Source organism: Procambarus clarkii, chromosome 16 (assembly GCF_040958095.1).
Source record: "Procambarus clarkii isolate CNS0578487 chromosome 16, FALCON_Pclarkii_2.0, whole genome shotgun sequence".
Lineage (NCBI taxonomy): Eukaryota > Metazoa > Arthropoda > Malacostraca > Decapoda > Cambaridae > Procambarus > Procambarus clarkii.
This window is the reverse complement of record NC_091165.1, coordinates 9,537,611-9,552,455: the sequence shown is the minus strand read 5'-3', so window position 1 is coordinate 9,552,455 and position 14,845 is coordinate 9,537,611. Positions and strand designations below refer to the sequence as shown.

Sequence of the window (14,845 nt, the reverse complement as noted above, 5' to 3'; positions counted from 1 at the left end):
TTACGTATTGGACATACTCGCTTAACCCATGGTCACTTGATGGAGCGCCGCCCTGCTCCTTATTGTCCTAGTTGCATTGTCCCTCTTACGGTCGTGCATGTCCTTCTTGAATGTCCTGACTTCCAGGACGAGCGTATGTCTTGCTTTCCGACCGCCCCTCGCGGTCACCTGTCCCTCAATAGAATTCTTGGTGACTCGGATACTTTTGATATCGTTCGCCTTATGCGTTTTTGTTCTCGTATTGGCATCCTTGGTGATATTTAGCGCCCTCTGATTATTTTGCGTCTTTGATGGTGCTACATAGCCTTCCCAGTTTGGTGCCTTCTTTTGATAATTACTTACTTACTTACTTCCACCTGTGTCCCCTGGTGCGTGTGCCCCTTGTGTTAAATAGCCTGTCTTTATCTACCCTATCATTTCCCTTGAGAATCTTGAATGTGGTGATCATGTCCCCCCTAACTCTTTTGTCTTCCACCGAAGTGAGGTTTAATTCCCGTAGTCTCTCCTCGTAGCTCATACCTCTCAGCTCGGGTACTAGTCTGGTGGCAAACCTTTGAACCTTTTCCAGTTTAGTCTTATCCTTGACTAGATATGGACTCCATGCTGGGGCTGCATACTCCAGGATTGGCCTGACATATGTGGTATACAAAGTTCTGAATGATTCTTTACACAAGTTTCTGAATGCCGTTCGTATGTTGGCCAGCCTGGCATATGCCGCTGATGTTATCCTCTTGATATGGGCTGCATGAGACAGGTCTGGCGTGATATCAACTCTCAAGTCTTTTTCTTTCTCTGACTTCTGAAGAATTTCCTCTCCCAGATGGTAGCTTGTATTTGGCCTCCTGCTCCCTACACCTATCTTCATTACGTTACATTTGGTTGGGCTAAACTCAAACAACCATTTGTTCGACCATTCCTTCAGTTGGTCTAGGTCTTCTTGAAGCCTCAAACAGTCCTCTTCTGCCTTAATCATTCTCATAATTTTGGCATCGTCCGCAAACATTGAGAGAAATGAATCTATACCCTCCGGGAGATATGTGTGTGTGTGTGTGTGTGTGTGTGTGTGTGTGTGTATTCACCTATTTGTACTCACCTATTTGTGCTTGCGGGGGTTGAGCTTTGGCTCTTTGGTCCCGCCTCTCGACTGTCAATCAACTGGTGTACAGATTCCTGAGCCTACTGGGCTCTATCATATCTACATTTGAAACTGTGTATGGAGTCAGCCTCCACCACATTACTGCCTAATGCATTCCATCCGTTAACTACTCTGACACTGAAACAGTTCCTTCTAACGTCCCTGTGGGTCATGTGGGTACTCAGTTTCCACCTGTGTCCCCTTGTTCTCGTACCACCAGTGTTGAATAGTTTATCCTTGTTTACCCGGTCGATTCCCCTGAGGATTTTATAGGTTGATCATGTCTTCCCTTACTCTTCTGTCTTCCAGGGTCGTAAGGTGCATTTCCCGCAGCCTTTCTTCGTAACTCATGCCTCTTAGTTCTGGGACTAGTCTAGTGGCATTCCTCTGGACTTTTTCCAGCTTCGTCTTGTGCTTGACAAGGTACGGGCTCCATGCTGGGGCCGCATACTCCAGGATTGGTCTCACATATGTGGTGTACAAGATTCTGAATGATTCCTTACACAAGTTCCTGAACGCTGTTCTGATGTTAGCCAGCCTCGCATATGCCGCAGACGTTATTCTTTTTATGTGGGCTTCAGGAGACAGGTTTGGTGTGATATCAACTCCTAGATCTTTCTCTCTGTCCGTTTCATTAAGTACTTCATCTCCTATTCTGTATCCTGTGTCTGACCTCTTGTTTCCACTGCCTAGTTTCATTACTTTGCATTTACTCGGGTTTAACTTCAACAGCGATTTGTTGGACCATTCACTCAGTCTGTCTAGGTCATCTTGTAGCCTCCTACTATCATCCTCTGTTTCAATCCACCTCATAATTTTTGCATCATCAGCAAACATTGAGAGAAATGATTCTATACCCTCTGGGAGATCATTTACATATATTGGAAACAGTATAGGTCCAAGGACTGACCCCTACGGGACTCCACTTGTAACGTCTCGCAAATCTGAGACCTCACCCCTCACACTGACTCGTTGTCTCCTGTTGCTTAGGTACTCCTTTATCCAATGGAGTACCTTCCCTTTCACACCGGCCTACATCTCCAGCTTTTTCACTAGCCTCTTATGTGGTACTGTATCAAAGGCTTTCTGACAATCCAAGAATATGCAGTCTGCCCACCCTTCTCTTTCGTGCCTGATTTTTGTTGCTTGGTCGTAAAATTCAAGTAACCCTATGAGGCAGGACCTGCCATCCCTGAACCCATGTTGATGCTGTGTTACAAAGTTCTTTTGCTCCAGATGTTCCACTAGCTTTCTTCGCACAATCTTCTCCATCAGCTTGCATGGTATGCAGGTTAGGGACACTGGCCTGTAGTTCAGTGCCTCCTGTCTATCCCCTTTCTTGTATATCAGGACTCCGTTAGCTGCTTTCCATATTTCTGGCAGTTCCCCTGTTACCAGTGATTTGTAACTATCAGTGGCCTTGGCCCTCAGTGTGTGTGTGTATACTCACTATGGAGAGCGGCAGGCACAGTTCATCTGCTCCTTCCTTTAGTATCCAAGGGGAGATTCCATCTGGGCCTATAGCCTTTGTCACATCCAACTCTAGTAAACACTTCCTTACTTCCCTGCTGGTAATCTCAAACTCTTCCACTGGATCCTGGTTAGCTATTTCCTCTCTTATCTCTGGGATTTCTCCTTGCTCTAAGGTGAAGACCTCCTGGAAATTCTTATTCAGTTCCTCACACACTTCCTTGTCGTTTGTAGTGAATTCTTCTTCCCCTATTCTTAATTTCATAACCTGTTCCTTTACTGTGGTTTTTCTCCTGATGTGGCTGTGCAGCAATTTAGGCTGAGTCTTTGCCTTGCTTGCGATGCCATTTTCGTATTGTCTTTCTGCCTCTCTTCTCATCCTGACATATTCATTCCTGGCATTCTGATATCTATCTCTGCTCTCAAGTGTCCTGTTATTCTTATAGTTTCTCCATGCCCTTTTACTTTGCTGCTTAGCTAGCCCACATCCCTGATTAAAGCATGGGTTTCTCATCTTCACTTCACTGTTTTCCTTTGGACTGGGAAAAACTTGTTTGCTGCGTCCTTGCACTTCTGCGTGTGTGTGTGTGTGTGTGTGTGTACTCACCTAGTTGTACTCACCTAGTTGTGTTTGCGGGGGTTGAGCTCTGGCTCTTTGGTCCCGCCTCTCAACTGTCAATCAACAGGTGTACAGATTCCTGAGCCTATCGGGCTCTGTCATATCTACACTTGAAACTGTGTATGGAGTCAGCCTCCACCACATCACCCCCTAATGCATTCCATTTGTCAACCACTCTGACACTAAAAAAGTTTGTGTGTGTGTGTGTGTGTGTGTGTGTGTGTGTGTGTGTGTGTGTGTGTGTGTGTGTGTGTATACTCACCTAAATGTACTCACCTAATTGTGCTTGCGGTGGTTGAGCTCTGGCTCTTTGGTCCCGCCTTTCAACAGTCAATCAATAGGTGTACAGGTTCCTGAGCCTATTGGGCTCTATCATATCTACACTTGAAACTGTGTATGGAGTCAGCCTCCACCACATCACTTCCTAATGCATTCCATTTGTCAACCACTCTGACACTAAAAAAGTTCTTTCTAATATCTCTGTGGCTCATTTGCCCCTCAATTTCCACCTGTGTCCCCTAGTGCGTGTGCCTCTTGTGTTAAATAGCCTGTCTTTATCTACCCTGTCGATTCCCTTGCGAATCTTGAATGTGGTGATCATGTCCCCCCTAACTCTTTTGTCTTCCAACGAAGTGAGGTTTAATTCCCGTAGTCTCTCCTCGTAGCTCATACCTCTCAGCTCGGGTACCAGTCTGGTGACAAACCTTTGAACCTCTTCCAGTTTAGTCTTATGCTGGACTAGATATGGACTCCTTGCTGGAGCCGCATATTCCATGATTGGTCTGACATATGTGGTATATAATGTTCTGAAAGATTCCTTACACAAGTTTCTAAAGGCCGTTCTTATGTTAGCCAACCTGGCATATGCCGCTGATGTTATCCTCTTGAAATGAGCTTCAGGGGACAGGTCTGGCGTAATATCAACCCCCAGGTCTTTCTCTCTCTCTGACTCTTGAAGTATTTCATCTCCCAAATGATACCTTGTATCTGGTCTCCTGCTTCCTACCCATATCTTCATTACATTACATTTGCTTGGGTTAAACTCTAACAACCATTTGTTCGACCATTCCTGCAGCTTGTCCAGGTCTTCTTGAACTGGACAAGTGTGCGTGTGTGTGTGTGTGTGTGTGTGTGTGTGTGTGTGTGTGTGTGTGTGTGTGTGTGTGTGTGTGTGTGTGTGTGTGTGTGTGTGTCTGACACCCTTAGTAAGTGAGAGTGGCAGGTAGCCTTAGACGATCTGTTATCAACGTGGGGGCTGTTTACAGCCACCCTCTAACATTTGTCCATAATACCAGCTGACTCCACAACACTCCCCCAGCCACCAGCTGGTACTTGTAGATACACCATCTAACCTATGTCACGCATTAACCTACAATTACTGTCATATTTTTACTCTTCATCATATATACATACATATATGTATGTATGTATGTATGTATGTATGTATGTATGTATGTATGTATGTATGTATGTATGTTTGTATGTATGTATGCATGTATGTATGTTTGTATGTATGTATATGTATGTATGTATGTATGTATGTATGTATGTATGTATGTATGTATGTATGTATGTATGTATGTATGTATGTATGTATGTATTCATTCCCAATCACGTCTAAGACTGCCCCGTATGTCATCCAGTTTAAGATAAAAATCTATATCTATATGGATAAATCTTTATCTATACTATACAATATACAAATAAAGGGAGATAAAGATAAATCTTTATCTATACGCTGTGCGTATATAGTAGCTTTATATAAAAATCCAACATTCTACTTGTAACTCAATATGTATGTATGTATTTTTATCTAAATAAACTATTTATTTATTTATATTATTTTATGTATGTAGCTGACATGGGAGATGTCTCCATTTAGGAACCATCAACCATGACCTTCATGGATGCCATGGTGAAGGCATCCATATAAGAACCATCAACCATGACCTACATGTATGCCATGGTGAAAGCATCCATTTAGCAACCATCAACCATGACCTACATGGATGCCATGATGAAGGCATTCATTTAGGAGCCATCAACCATGACCTACATGGATGCCATGATGAAGGCATTCATTTAGGAGCCATCAACCATGACCTACATGGATACCATGGTGAAGGAATCCATTTAGGAGCCATCAACCATGACCTACATGGATGCCATGATGAAGGCATTCATTTAGGAGCCATTACTCATGGCCTAAATGGATTCCATGGTGAACGCATCCATTTAGGACCCCAACCTGTGAGCTGTAGGTTACTCCATACTCCAACCTGTGAGCTGTAGGTTACTCCATACTCCAACCTGTGAGCTGTAGGTTACTCCATACTCCAACCTGTGAGCTGTAGGTTACTCCATACTCCAACCTGTGAGCTGTAGGGTACTCTATACTCCAACCTGTGAGCTGTAGTTGTCCCAGTGCCAATCCTGTGGGAGGAAGTGGACGCCATACTCATCTTGTACTCACCTAGTTGAGCTTGCGGAGGTTGAGTTTTAGCTCTTTTGTCCCGCCTAGAGTACTGAACCCCATAGGCAGTACCGAATGGCTATGGAACAGTACTGCACTCCATAGCCATCCTGGTTATCTTCTTGAGGTTATCTTGAGATGATTTCGGGGCTTTAGTGTCCCCGGGGCCCGGTCCTCGACCAGGCCTCCACCCCCAGGAAGCAGCCCGTGACAGCTGACTAACTCTCAGGTATCTATTTACTGCTAGGTAACAGGAGCATCAGGGTGAAAGAAAAACTGCACATCGTTTCTCGCCGGCGCCCGGGATCGAACCCAGGACCACAGGATCATGCATCCAGTGTTCTGTCCGCTCAGCCACCGACTCCCTCCGGTGGCTCCCTCCTCCCTCCCTCCTATTGCCCACCGGCTATTGCCTGTGAGCAATACGTGACCCCAAACCCATCCTGTAGGCAGTAGTGGACCCTATACCCATCCTCTGGGCGGTAGTGAACCCTATACCCATCCTGTGGCCGGAAGTGGACCCTATACCCATCCTCTGGGCGGTAGTGAACCCCCATATCAATCCTGTGGGTGGTAGAGGACTCCATGCCCATCCTATGGGCGGTAATGGACCCCCATACCCATCTTGTGGCCGGAAGTGGACCCCATCCTTATTCTGTTGGTGGTAGTGGATGTTACTATCTAGAGGATCTCACAGGTAAAATATTAGTAACATATCTGTTATCAGCCATCTCAGACTGTAGGAGTGTATTTGCATATAATGTGAATAATTTGCATAGTGTATATAATATACATTTGGAATGGTTGCTATATTATGTTTTATGATGTATTAGAATGTATAACAGAACAGATTGTTATATTCCATTGTGTGAGGATGGGCTGACATTAAGTGGACAGGAAATGTTCATGTTAAATACGTGTGTGTTTGTCTGTGTGAGGAGTCCACCAGTGTGGTGTTGCCAACTTGTGCCATCCTTATCATAAAATAATTGTTTATTTTAGTCAATTAAGAATGTTATGTTTACAGTTATAATATTAGAATTTATAAATTATTGTGTTACTATATGCGTGGCTGTTTGAGAGTGATGATTTCAGTGTGCAGTGTGTATTATAAGAATTGTATCAGACGTAGGCAACTCGGAGGTGAGGGAGACACTGGGGAAGTAGCGTCTTTCTGAGACCCTCAGTAGCAAGTAGGGTGGCCTGGTGACAATATATCTTTATCAGTTAAGTAGTTTATGGTTGTGTTCATAAACACAAGGTTGTGTAGGCGATAGCGGACCATATACACATCCTCAGGGCGGTAGTGGAGCCGTGCCAATCCAGTGGGCGGTAATGGATCCCATACCCATCTTGTTTGGGATAGCGGACCCAATACTCATCCTATGGGCGGGAGTAGACCCCATTCCCATTGCGTGAGCGGTAGTGAACCAAATACCCATCCTCTGGGCGGTAGTGGACCCCATACCCATCCTGTGGGTGGTAGTGGATTCCATACCCATCCAGTGGGTGGTAGTGAGCCCCCTGTCCCCATCCAGTGAGTGGTAGTGAGCCCCATCCAAATCCAGTAAGTGTTAGCGAACCCCATACCAATCCAGTAGGTGGTAGTGAACCCCATAATCTTCCTGTAGAAGGTAGTGAACTCAATACCCATCCTCTAGGTGGCAGTGTACCCCATACCCATCCTGTAGGCTGTAGTGAACCTTATTCTCATTCTACTGGTGGTAATGGAAACCCATACTAATCCTGTGGGTAGTAGTAGACCTCATACCCATCCTGTGGGTGGTAGTGGACCCCATACTCATTCTGTGGGCAGTAGTGGACCAAATATTCATCCTATGCGCATCAGTGGATTCCATACCCCATCCAACAGGTGGTAGTGGACCTAATACCCAGTATGTGGGCAGAAGTGAACCCCATACCCAAACTGTGGGCAGTAATGGACCCCCTTATCCATCCAATAGATTGTAGTAAACCCCATACCTATCCAAAAGGTGGTATTAAGCTCCATACCTTTCCTTTTTTGTGGTAGTGGACCCCATCAACATCGTGTGACTTGGTGTGGATCCTATAATCACCACACCAGTAATAAATATCTCTTTGATATCCCTTCAGAGTCAAACTTAATCTGTGTAAACAATATACAAATAAAGGGACCTAGTCCATGGAACTCACTCCCTAATGAATTGAAAAGCTGTTCAATTTTTGCCTTATTCAAAAACAAAACAAAAAAGTACCCAATTTCATCTTCATAGTTTCCTACCTAGTGCTTGAAACTTGCACTGTACCTAGTGCTACCCAATCCCTCAATATTTATGTACCTAAGGTATACAACTTTACCATTGTGATCATTGCTGTCATATGTGCTATCATTATGTTTAAGTGTGCCAATTAGTCTCTGTCAAATTATCAATCAAGCTATCACTACTATCAATCAAAGCTATCAATGTGCTTAATATATATATTTAATATACCTACTAATCTCTCACAATTTTTTCTCACTTTGTACCTGTTACAATTAAGAAATTTTGCTAGAATTTACCTACTTAATATTATCTGTTTGATTAAGGGCCTGCCCGAAACGCTGTGCGTACAAGTGGCTTTACAAGAATGTAAACAATGCTATGTACTCTCAAACCGAATGTACCTTTCTTATATATAAAATAAATCTATATAAATAAAAAAGGAAATGTTCGTTTGTTCAAAATCGCTAATCTCCGAAAGTTCTTTACCGATTGCTTTGAAATTTTCACACAACGTTCCATTCGCATCCGAACAGGTTTTAATATATATGCTATATAGATGTCACGTCTGTGGCGGTAAAAAAAAAACAGGCTTTTGCTGAAAAACTGTGTTTTTCATGTGAGGGAAATCTTCGAAACCTCTTTACCTTTTGTTTTGAAATTTTGACACAACGTTGCATTCGCATAGGCGCGTCTTTTTATATATCTACTATATACATGCCTCACCTGTGACAGGAAAAGGCTTGCTTTTTTGAAAAACAGCGCCATCTGTTGGACGTAAGAGCAACACACGCTGTAATCTCCGAAAGTTCTTCACCAATTAATTGCTTTTAAATTTTGACAACGTTGCATTCGAATAGACGTGTCTTATTATATACCTACTATATAGATGACACCCCTGTGACAGGTAAAAACATGCATTTTTGAAAAACAGTGCCATCTGTTGCACGTAATGGCAACATGCATGCTATATAAAATAAGTCACGAATTCCATTTCACAGTTTCCGATTGCATTGATAAATTTTATTTTCATAGATTTTAATTTATTTTATTTTTTAGTGAATTATTTTGTGTGATATTGTGTCGGAATTGAGCTGTGTTGTTTACCATACCATTCATTTCGTAAGTATAATTATAGATGCCACACCTGTGACAGGTAAAACTATGCTTTTCTTGAAAAACAGCGCCATCTGTTACATGTAAGAGCAACACACATCCTATCCTAGATATGTTACAATTCCATTTCAATGTTTCTGATTGCATTAATAAATTGAATTGTCATAGATTTTGATTTATTATCATTTTGATTTAATTATTTTGTTTGAATTGTGTTGGACTTGAGTTGTGTTGTTTACCAGACCGTTCATTTCGTGAGTATAGTATATTTTTATATTTTTTCATATTTTCATTTTATTTTTAAACTGTTTTTCTTATATTTCAGTGATGGGAACATCAGATCACTTGATGTTCCCAATTTTCTGATGGGTACATCAGACCATTTGGGAAGGCATCGGACGAGGGAGTGGGGAATGGTGGGGATGACGAGGGGACGGAAGTGAGAGATGGTTGGGAAGACGAGGGGACAAGGGAGGGGGTAATGGTGGGTAAGGACGAGGGGACAGGGGAGTTTGGGATGATGGGGACGAGGGGATGGGGGAATGGAGAATCGTGGGGAGGACAAAGGGACAGGTGAGTGGGGCATGGTGAGAAGGAAGAGGGGATGGTGGAGTGGGGAATGGTTGGGAGGCCGAGAAGACAGGTGAGGGGGGGTATGGTTGGGAGGACTGGGGGACAGGGAAGGTTGCTGTGGCTCAGCAACGCACATGCGTTGCTGAGCCACAGCAATACGTGGCCGGGTATTGCTGGTAATAAATAAATATATTCATCCTGTAGCCCATAACCATGAAAACATAACATCGTTTTCTGTTGACATTCCTACAATCCATTTTCTTTAGATTTTTAAACACACACTATTGTATATATTATTGATTGGTGAAAGCCCCATTATTATATGTAATAATTTATAATTCTTATTATAATTTACTGAGAACTACCAAGATTTCTCAAAACAAAACTAAAGCCATCAATCGGATGTAGCTGATGCATGATATTCGAATAGCATGGAAAATAGTACATAAATTTCACAATTTTCTGGAACTGGAAAAATACAATTATCACTGAAATTGAAGCAGTCCGACTATTTTGCTGTCTAAGGCGATGGGACGTGTACTATAGGACATACTTTGGTACGTAATGACGAGTTGGTGCCTGGTGATAGGAAATAACTGGAAATCTACCATAGAGGAACCATGAACATTATCAGCATAAGAACTATAAGCTTTTAGTTACATAGGTACTATGTTATAGCGAGAACGGGTTGCTTAGTTTTAATATCTTGTTAATTAAATAATGCAAGTTTTCCTAAAGTCAAGAGTATATTTCTCTACCTCATTAGAGTATATAGGAATATTTCTGTTTAATGCTCAGGACACAAAATCTGTTGAAGATACACTGTTTTTATATTGTTAATTATACAATAGAGTGATGTTCTTCTTGCAGCCAAAATTTAATTAAGCTCCGTCCCTGTAGCTTCTCTGACACTTTTGATCTGTATTCTCTTAACCAGATTAGAACCTTCAGGTCCTGCATTAATTAATGACGGTAGAACACTGGCCTTCATGTGGCATTGTATAATTACTTATACACCAACTTACCTCAGCTTCAGTGGTGTAATTTTTTAAAGTTTGCTTCGGTGTAGAGTCAGTAATGAATATGTAATTCAGAATTACTCCAACCAGCCGCCGTGTTGATTTTTCTCTAGCGCCCACTGAAAGCCCAGATGCCAAGCATGTCCGTATGTGAGGAAGGTCGAGAGTCAGCCTATTTTCTGGGCTTAAACCCAACCCTAAAGTCTGCAATGATTCAGGACAGTTTAAAAATGTAGAAAAATAATTGGTTACAATACATTATGCATGCTCATTAAATTTGACTTTGGAAAATTTTGTAATCTTCTCAGTAACATATTGATTTTTTTCTGATTAGTATAAGTATTTGAAAATTCTACCAAGTACCATGCCAGGTGTACGATAACTTACGACCGACTTACTATAATGTCTCGCGGATAGAAATGATTTACAAGAAGGTCACAAACGTCGTCCAGGTGTTCCAGGTTCAGCCCCAAATATTCCTGCTCAGTGCAGCTCATCCTGACTCACGAGTTCTTGCAGACCTGAACGTGAGAGTTCCAATACCTTACAGAACAATAAATTGTATATTTTTATACAAATATTACTGAACAATATCGTTATTCGCACTATATTTACTCAAGCTTGGTTAACGGTAAGAGTTGTGATACCATATTGATATACCTTAATATAACAGTCATAATCCATGACATAAGACATTACGTTTTTGTGAATAGCTTAGGACGTAGGAGTTAGTTACAGTGAATCTTCTTGGAAGTCACATGAGTAATTTCAAAGCAGTCATCATGGGATTACAGAAACTAGAGGCTGAATCAATGCAGTTACTGTAAGCATCTTATACAGATCTTATAATGCAGGCGCCTTTTTTAAGGCCCAAAGCTACGATGTTGTGGGGAAGATATTAAGATCTGTTCCTAGGTGGTGAGTCCTGGTTCAAAGAAAACTTATGATAGAATGAGGGTGTGCTTGTGAGGGGGTGAACCTTTCTTCAATAACTAAAGTACCTTTTATAACTATGGCTAGAAGAACTTGGACGGCTAGAAGAACTGTTGTCTTGCCTCGGTATACTCAGTATATAGGCAAGACAACAACGTTTCTCTCTAGGCGATTAACAATGCACAAACAACAGGCCTTATCAAGGAATATATATTCGCTACACACAACGAGACGATCATCAGGGATATTTTGACGAGTAACACCAAAATCATTGATAGATTCAGTGATAACAGAAGATTAGTCATTAATAAAGCGCTGTATATCAAGAAATCAAGACCAGCAATATAAACCAGCTAACACACAGTTACACTCTATTGACTTCAAGACCCCGGGCCAATGCTTGGCCTGGGGTCAATGTTTCTTTTTCCCCTGTTTCTTTTTCACTTCTGTATTAGTACACTGGGTTTAGTCTTGTTTTGCAGGTGACGAGTCACAATAACGCGGCTGAAGTATGTTGACCAGACCACACACTAGAAGGTGAAGGGACGACGACGTTTCGGTCCGTCCTGGACCATTCTCAAGTCAATTGTCTCACAATCTGGTGTGATCTGGTCAACATAGTCTTGTTTTAATAACATTATCTTGGAGCGGAAGTAAACGCTGAATACTCACTAGTGAGTCCCATCCCTCAACGGCTTTTCTAATCATTGTAGTCGCGGTGGAATGTGCATCTAATGCAGCTGCTGTGGTTGGATTAATGTTGAGATTGTTGCGCAGGGGTTCAGTAGCTTCACATTCCAGTAAGTAGTGCAATAGTGGCGCCTCTGCTTCTGTTCCATAGATTTGACACTCTTTAACTATTGGGTTCATTACCTCGCAGCAGCACTTGTAACCAAGTTTGAGTCTGTGTATGGCTACTGCAATGTCTCTGGATATCTTTTTGCCAGGCTTGAAAGAGGAGTACCCAGCGGCTTGTTCGTACCATATCTCAGTGGATCTTCCTTCCGCTACTTTGGCTCTGTGGCGACTTTTGATAGTTGGGAGTATTTTCTTCTTGATTTGCTCCATAATCTGTGAAAAATTTGGAGGTATTTGAACCTGTACAACAGGTAGAACAGTAGCAGATTTTGCTAGTGAGTCTGCCTTTTCATTACCATCTATGGCAATGTGACTTGGTATCCAATTTATGGTGAGTGACAATCCTAGATTCTGGGCTTCTTTTCCTATATGTTGGATTTCTGTGAGGAGTTGTATATTATCTCTGTACTGACTGGATAACAATGCCTGGAGCGAAGATTTAGAGTCGGTATGAATGATGACATCATGTAAATTATTCTCAATTGTATAGTTTATGGCCTCCTTCAGGGCATATAATTCTGTTTGCAATGTTGAGCACCAACTATTCATGCTGCAATAAGCTTCATGGTTGGTAGTGTAAACTGCTGCCCCCTGCAGAACCTCTTTCTTGATCAACTGATCCGTCTGTGAAGATGTGAGTCTTTGTAGGTCTTGAGATGCTCCAAGCCTCTGCGAGTCACATGCTAATTTTTTAACTGGTAATCCTTCAATGATTATCTTTAGACTCGATTCTTCCCATGGAGGAGGCTGCCGAAAGTGTTGATACGGTCAATCTTCCCCTTTGGTTATAATGGTCCATTTCAAGTCCACTTCCTCTAGAATCTTGACCAGATTATCCGTCTATGCACTTGTTCTATATTGAAGGTTTCTCTAAAGCGATCTGTGTATGCTGTCTTTGATTGGCAGTCTGGCGGTGGTTCTAACAGGTTTTGCTGTTATGGTGGCTATCTTTTGTTTGATCCTGTTTTCTAATGCTGGTAAGTTGGTTTTCCTTCTTAAATTCTCTGTACGCGTCCATATAGGTGCTCCCAGCATTGTTCTGAGAGCATCATTTTGAGACACTTCCAGTTTCTCCCATTGGTTATCACTGAGGGATGTTAGAGCAGAAGCAGCATAGTCAATGAGTGACCTAACTCCTTGAACGTAGTACATTTTGAGTACTGGTAGGGATGCACCATCTCTAAGACTTGCCAGGGAGCGCAAAGCTGAGTTTCTGGCTATATTACGTTGCTGAAGATATTCAATTCCTTGAATGAATTTCAACTGACTGTCTATTATGACTCCTAGGTATTGAAAAGAGGTAACCCACTCAATTTCATGTCCTTGTATTGCGAGTCTGATGTCTTCAGTTCTCATTGTAACAGCCATGGATTTTGTTTTATTGCTGTTTATTTTCACTGCTATGCGTTCCGCTTCCCTGCTGATAATATCTAGGCATTTTTGTGCATGGTTCCTTGCGCCTTGCCATTGATGATGACCACAAAGTCGTTTGCATAGTTAAGTAGTTTGGCTTTTGGTAGCTTGAGCTTCATGAATTGTTCCATGAGACAGTTGAAGAGGAAGGGGCTTAGTATTCCTTCCTGCGATGTTCCATTTTCCAGCCTCTTTGAGGTCGATGTTTTTCCTTGGAATTTGACTTTAGATTCTCGCTTAAGCAGGCTTCCTTTGGCAAAGGCAAGAGCTTGTCCTTTGATTTCCTTATCCACAAAGCCTCACAGTGTAGCTGGAGCATTGGCTAACTCGAAGGCTTTTTCAAGGTCTTGAAAAACAAGGATTCCAGGTTTGTCATTGATATGATCCAGGAGGGAGGTAAGGCATTTTGTGATTCCAACAACTTTTTAGTAAGCAAACATATTTTTGTGTAGTGGATTGGCTTTCCATTCAATTCGATTAAGAGCTATTCTGTCTGCAGTTTTGGCCAGACAGCGTGTTAATGAGATGGGTCTTGGATTCCTTGGTTTTTAGGTTTTGGAATGGGAACTATAATTGCACTGTTCCAAGAGAGTGGTCGAGTTCTTGTCACCCATACTCTGTTAATAAGATTCAAGAAGGCATCTTCACCCTTTTCTCCTAGCTTGGCTAGCTTGTTGTAAGTGATTTTGTCCTCGCCTGGAGCTGTATTTTTAGTTTTCTTTGTAGCTCTTCTGAGTTCTTTCACATTGAAAGGTTGGTCTAGTTCGTCAGGTCATCATCTATTTTTTTCCATCGTGCTGCTTGAAGTCTTTGTTGGTGAGTCAGTTGCTTGAGAAAGTTGAGTGGAACTGGCTCTAGAAGCAAATAGATTTGCTAACCTTTCTGCTTCTTGCTCTGGATGAACATGATGCGGCGGAGCAGGAGGAGATTTTCCTTGGGCCTTGTTGATCTGCCTCCAGATGTCGTCCAAGGATGTATGCTGATTTAGCTTGG

The 14,845-nt window shown here is 42.2% G+C and overlaps 1 protein-coding gene across 2 annotated transcripts in view; it reads right to left on the bottom strand.

Annotated features, from left to right (window-relative positions):
• The window catches only part of LOC138365416 (uncharacterized), a 268,432-nt gene that overhangs the window by 108,169 nt on the left and 145,418 nt on the right, over positions 1-14,845 (bottom strand). For both annotated transcript variants that reach the window (XM_069325735.1, XM_069325734.1), the window contains exons 2-3: positions 11,047-11,169; positions 10,655-10,852 (exon numbers count right to left, since the gene is read on the bottom strand). In XM_069325735.1, the coding sequence (XP_069181836.1) occupies positions 10,655-10,852; positions 11,047-11,145 (297 nt within the window). In that variant the 5' untranslated portion in view covers positions 11,146-11,169. The remainder of the gene's footprint in view (positions 1-10,654; positions 10,853-11,046; positions 11,170-14,845) is intronic.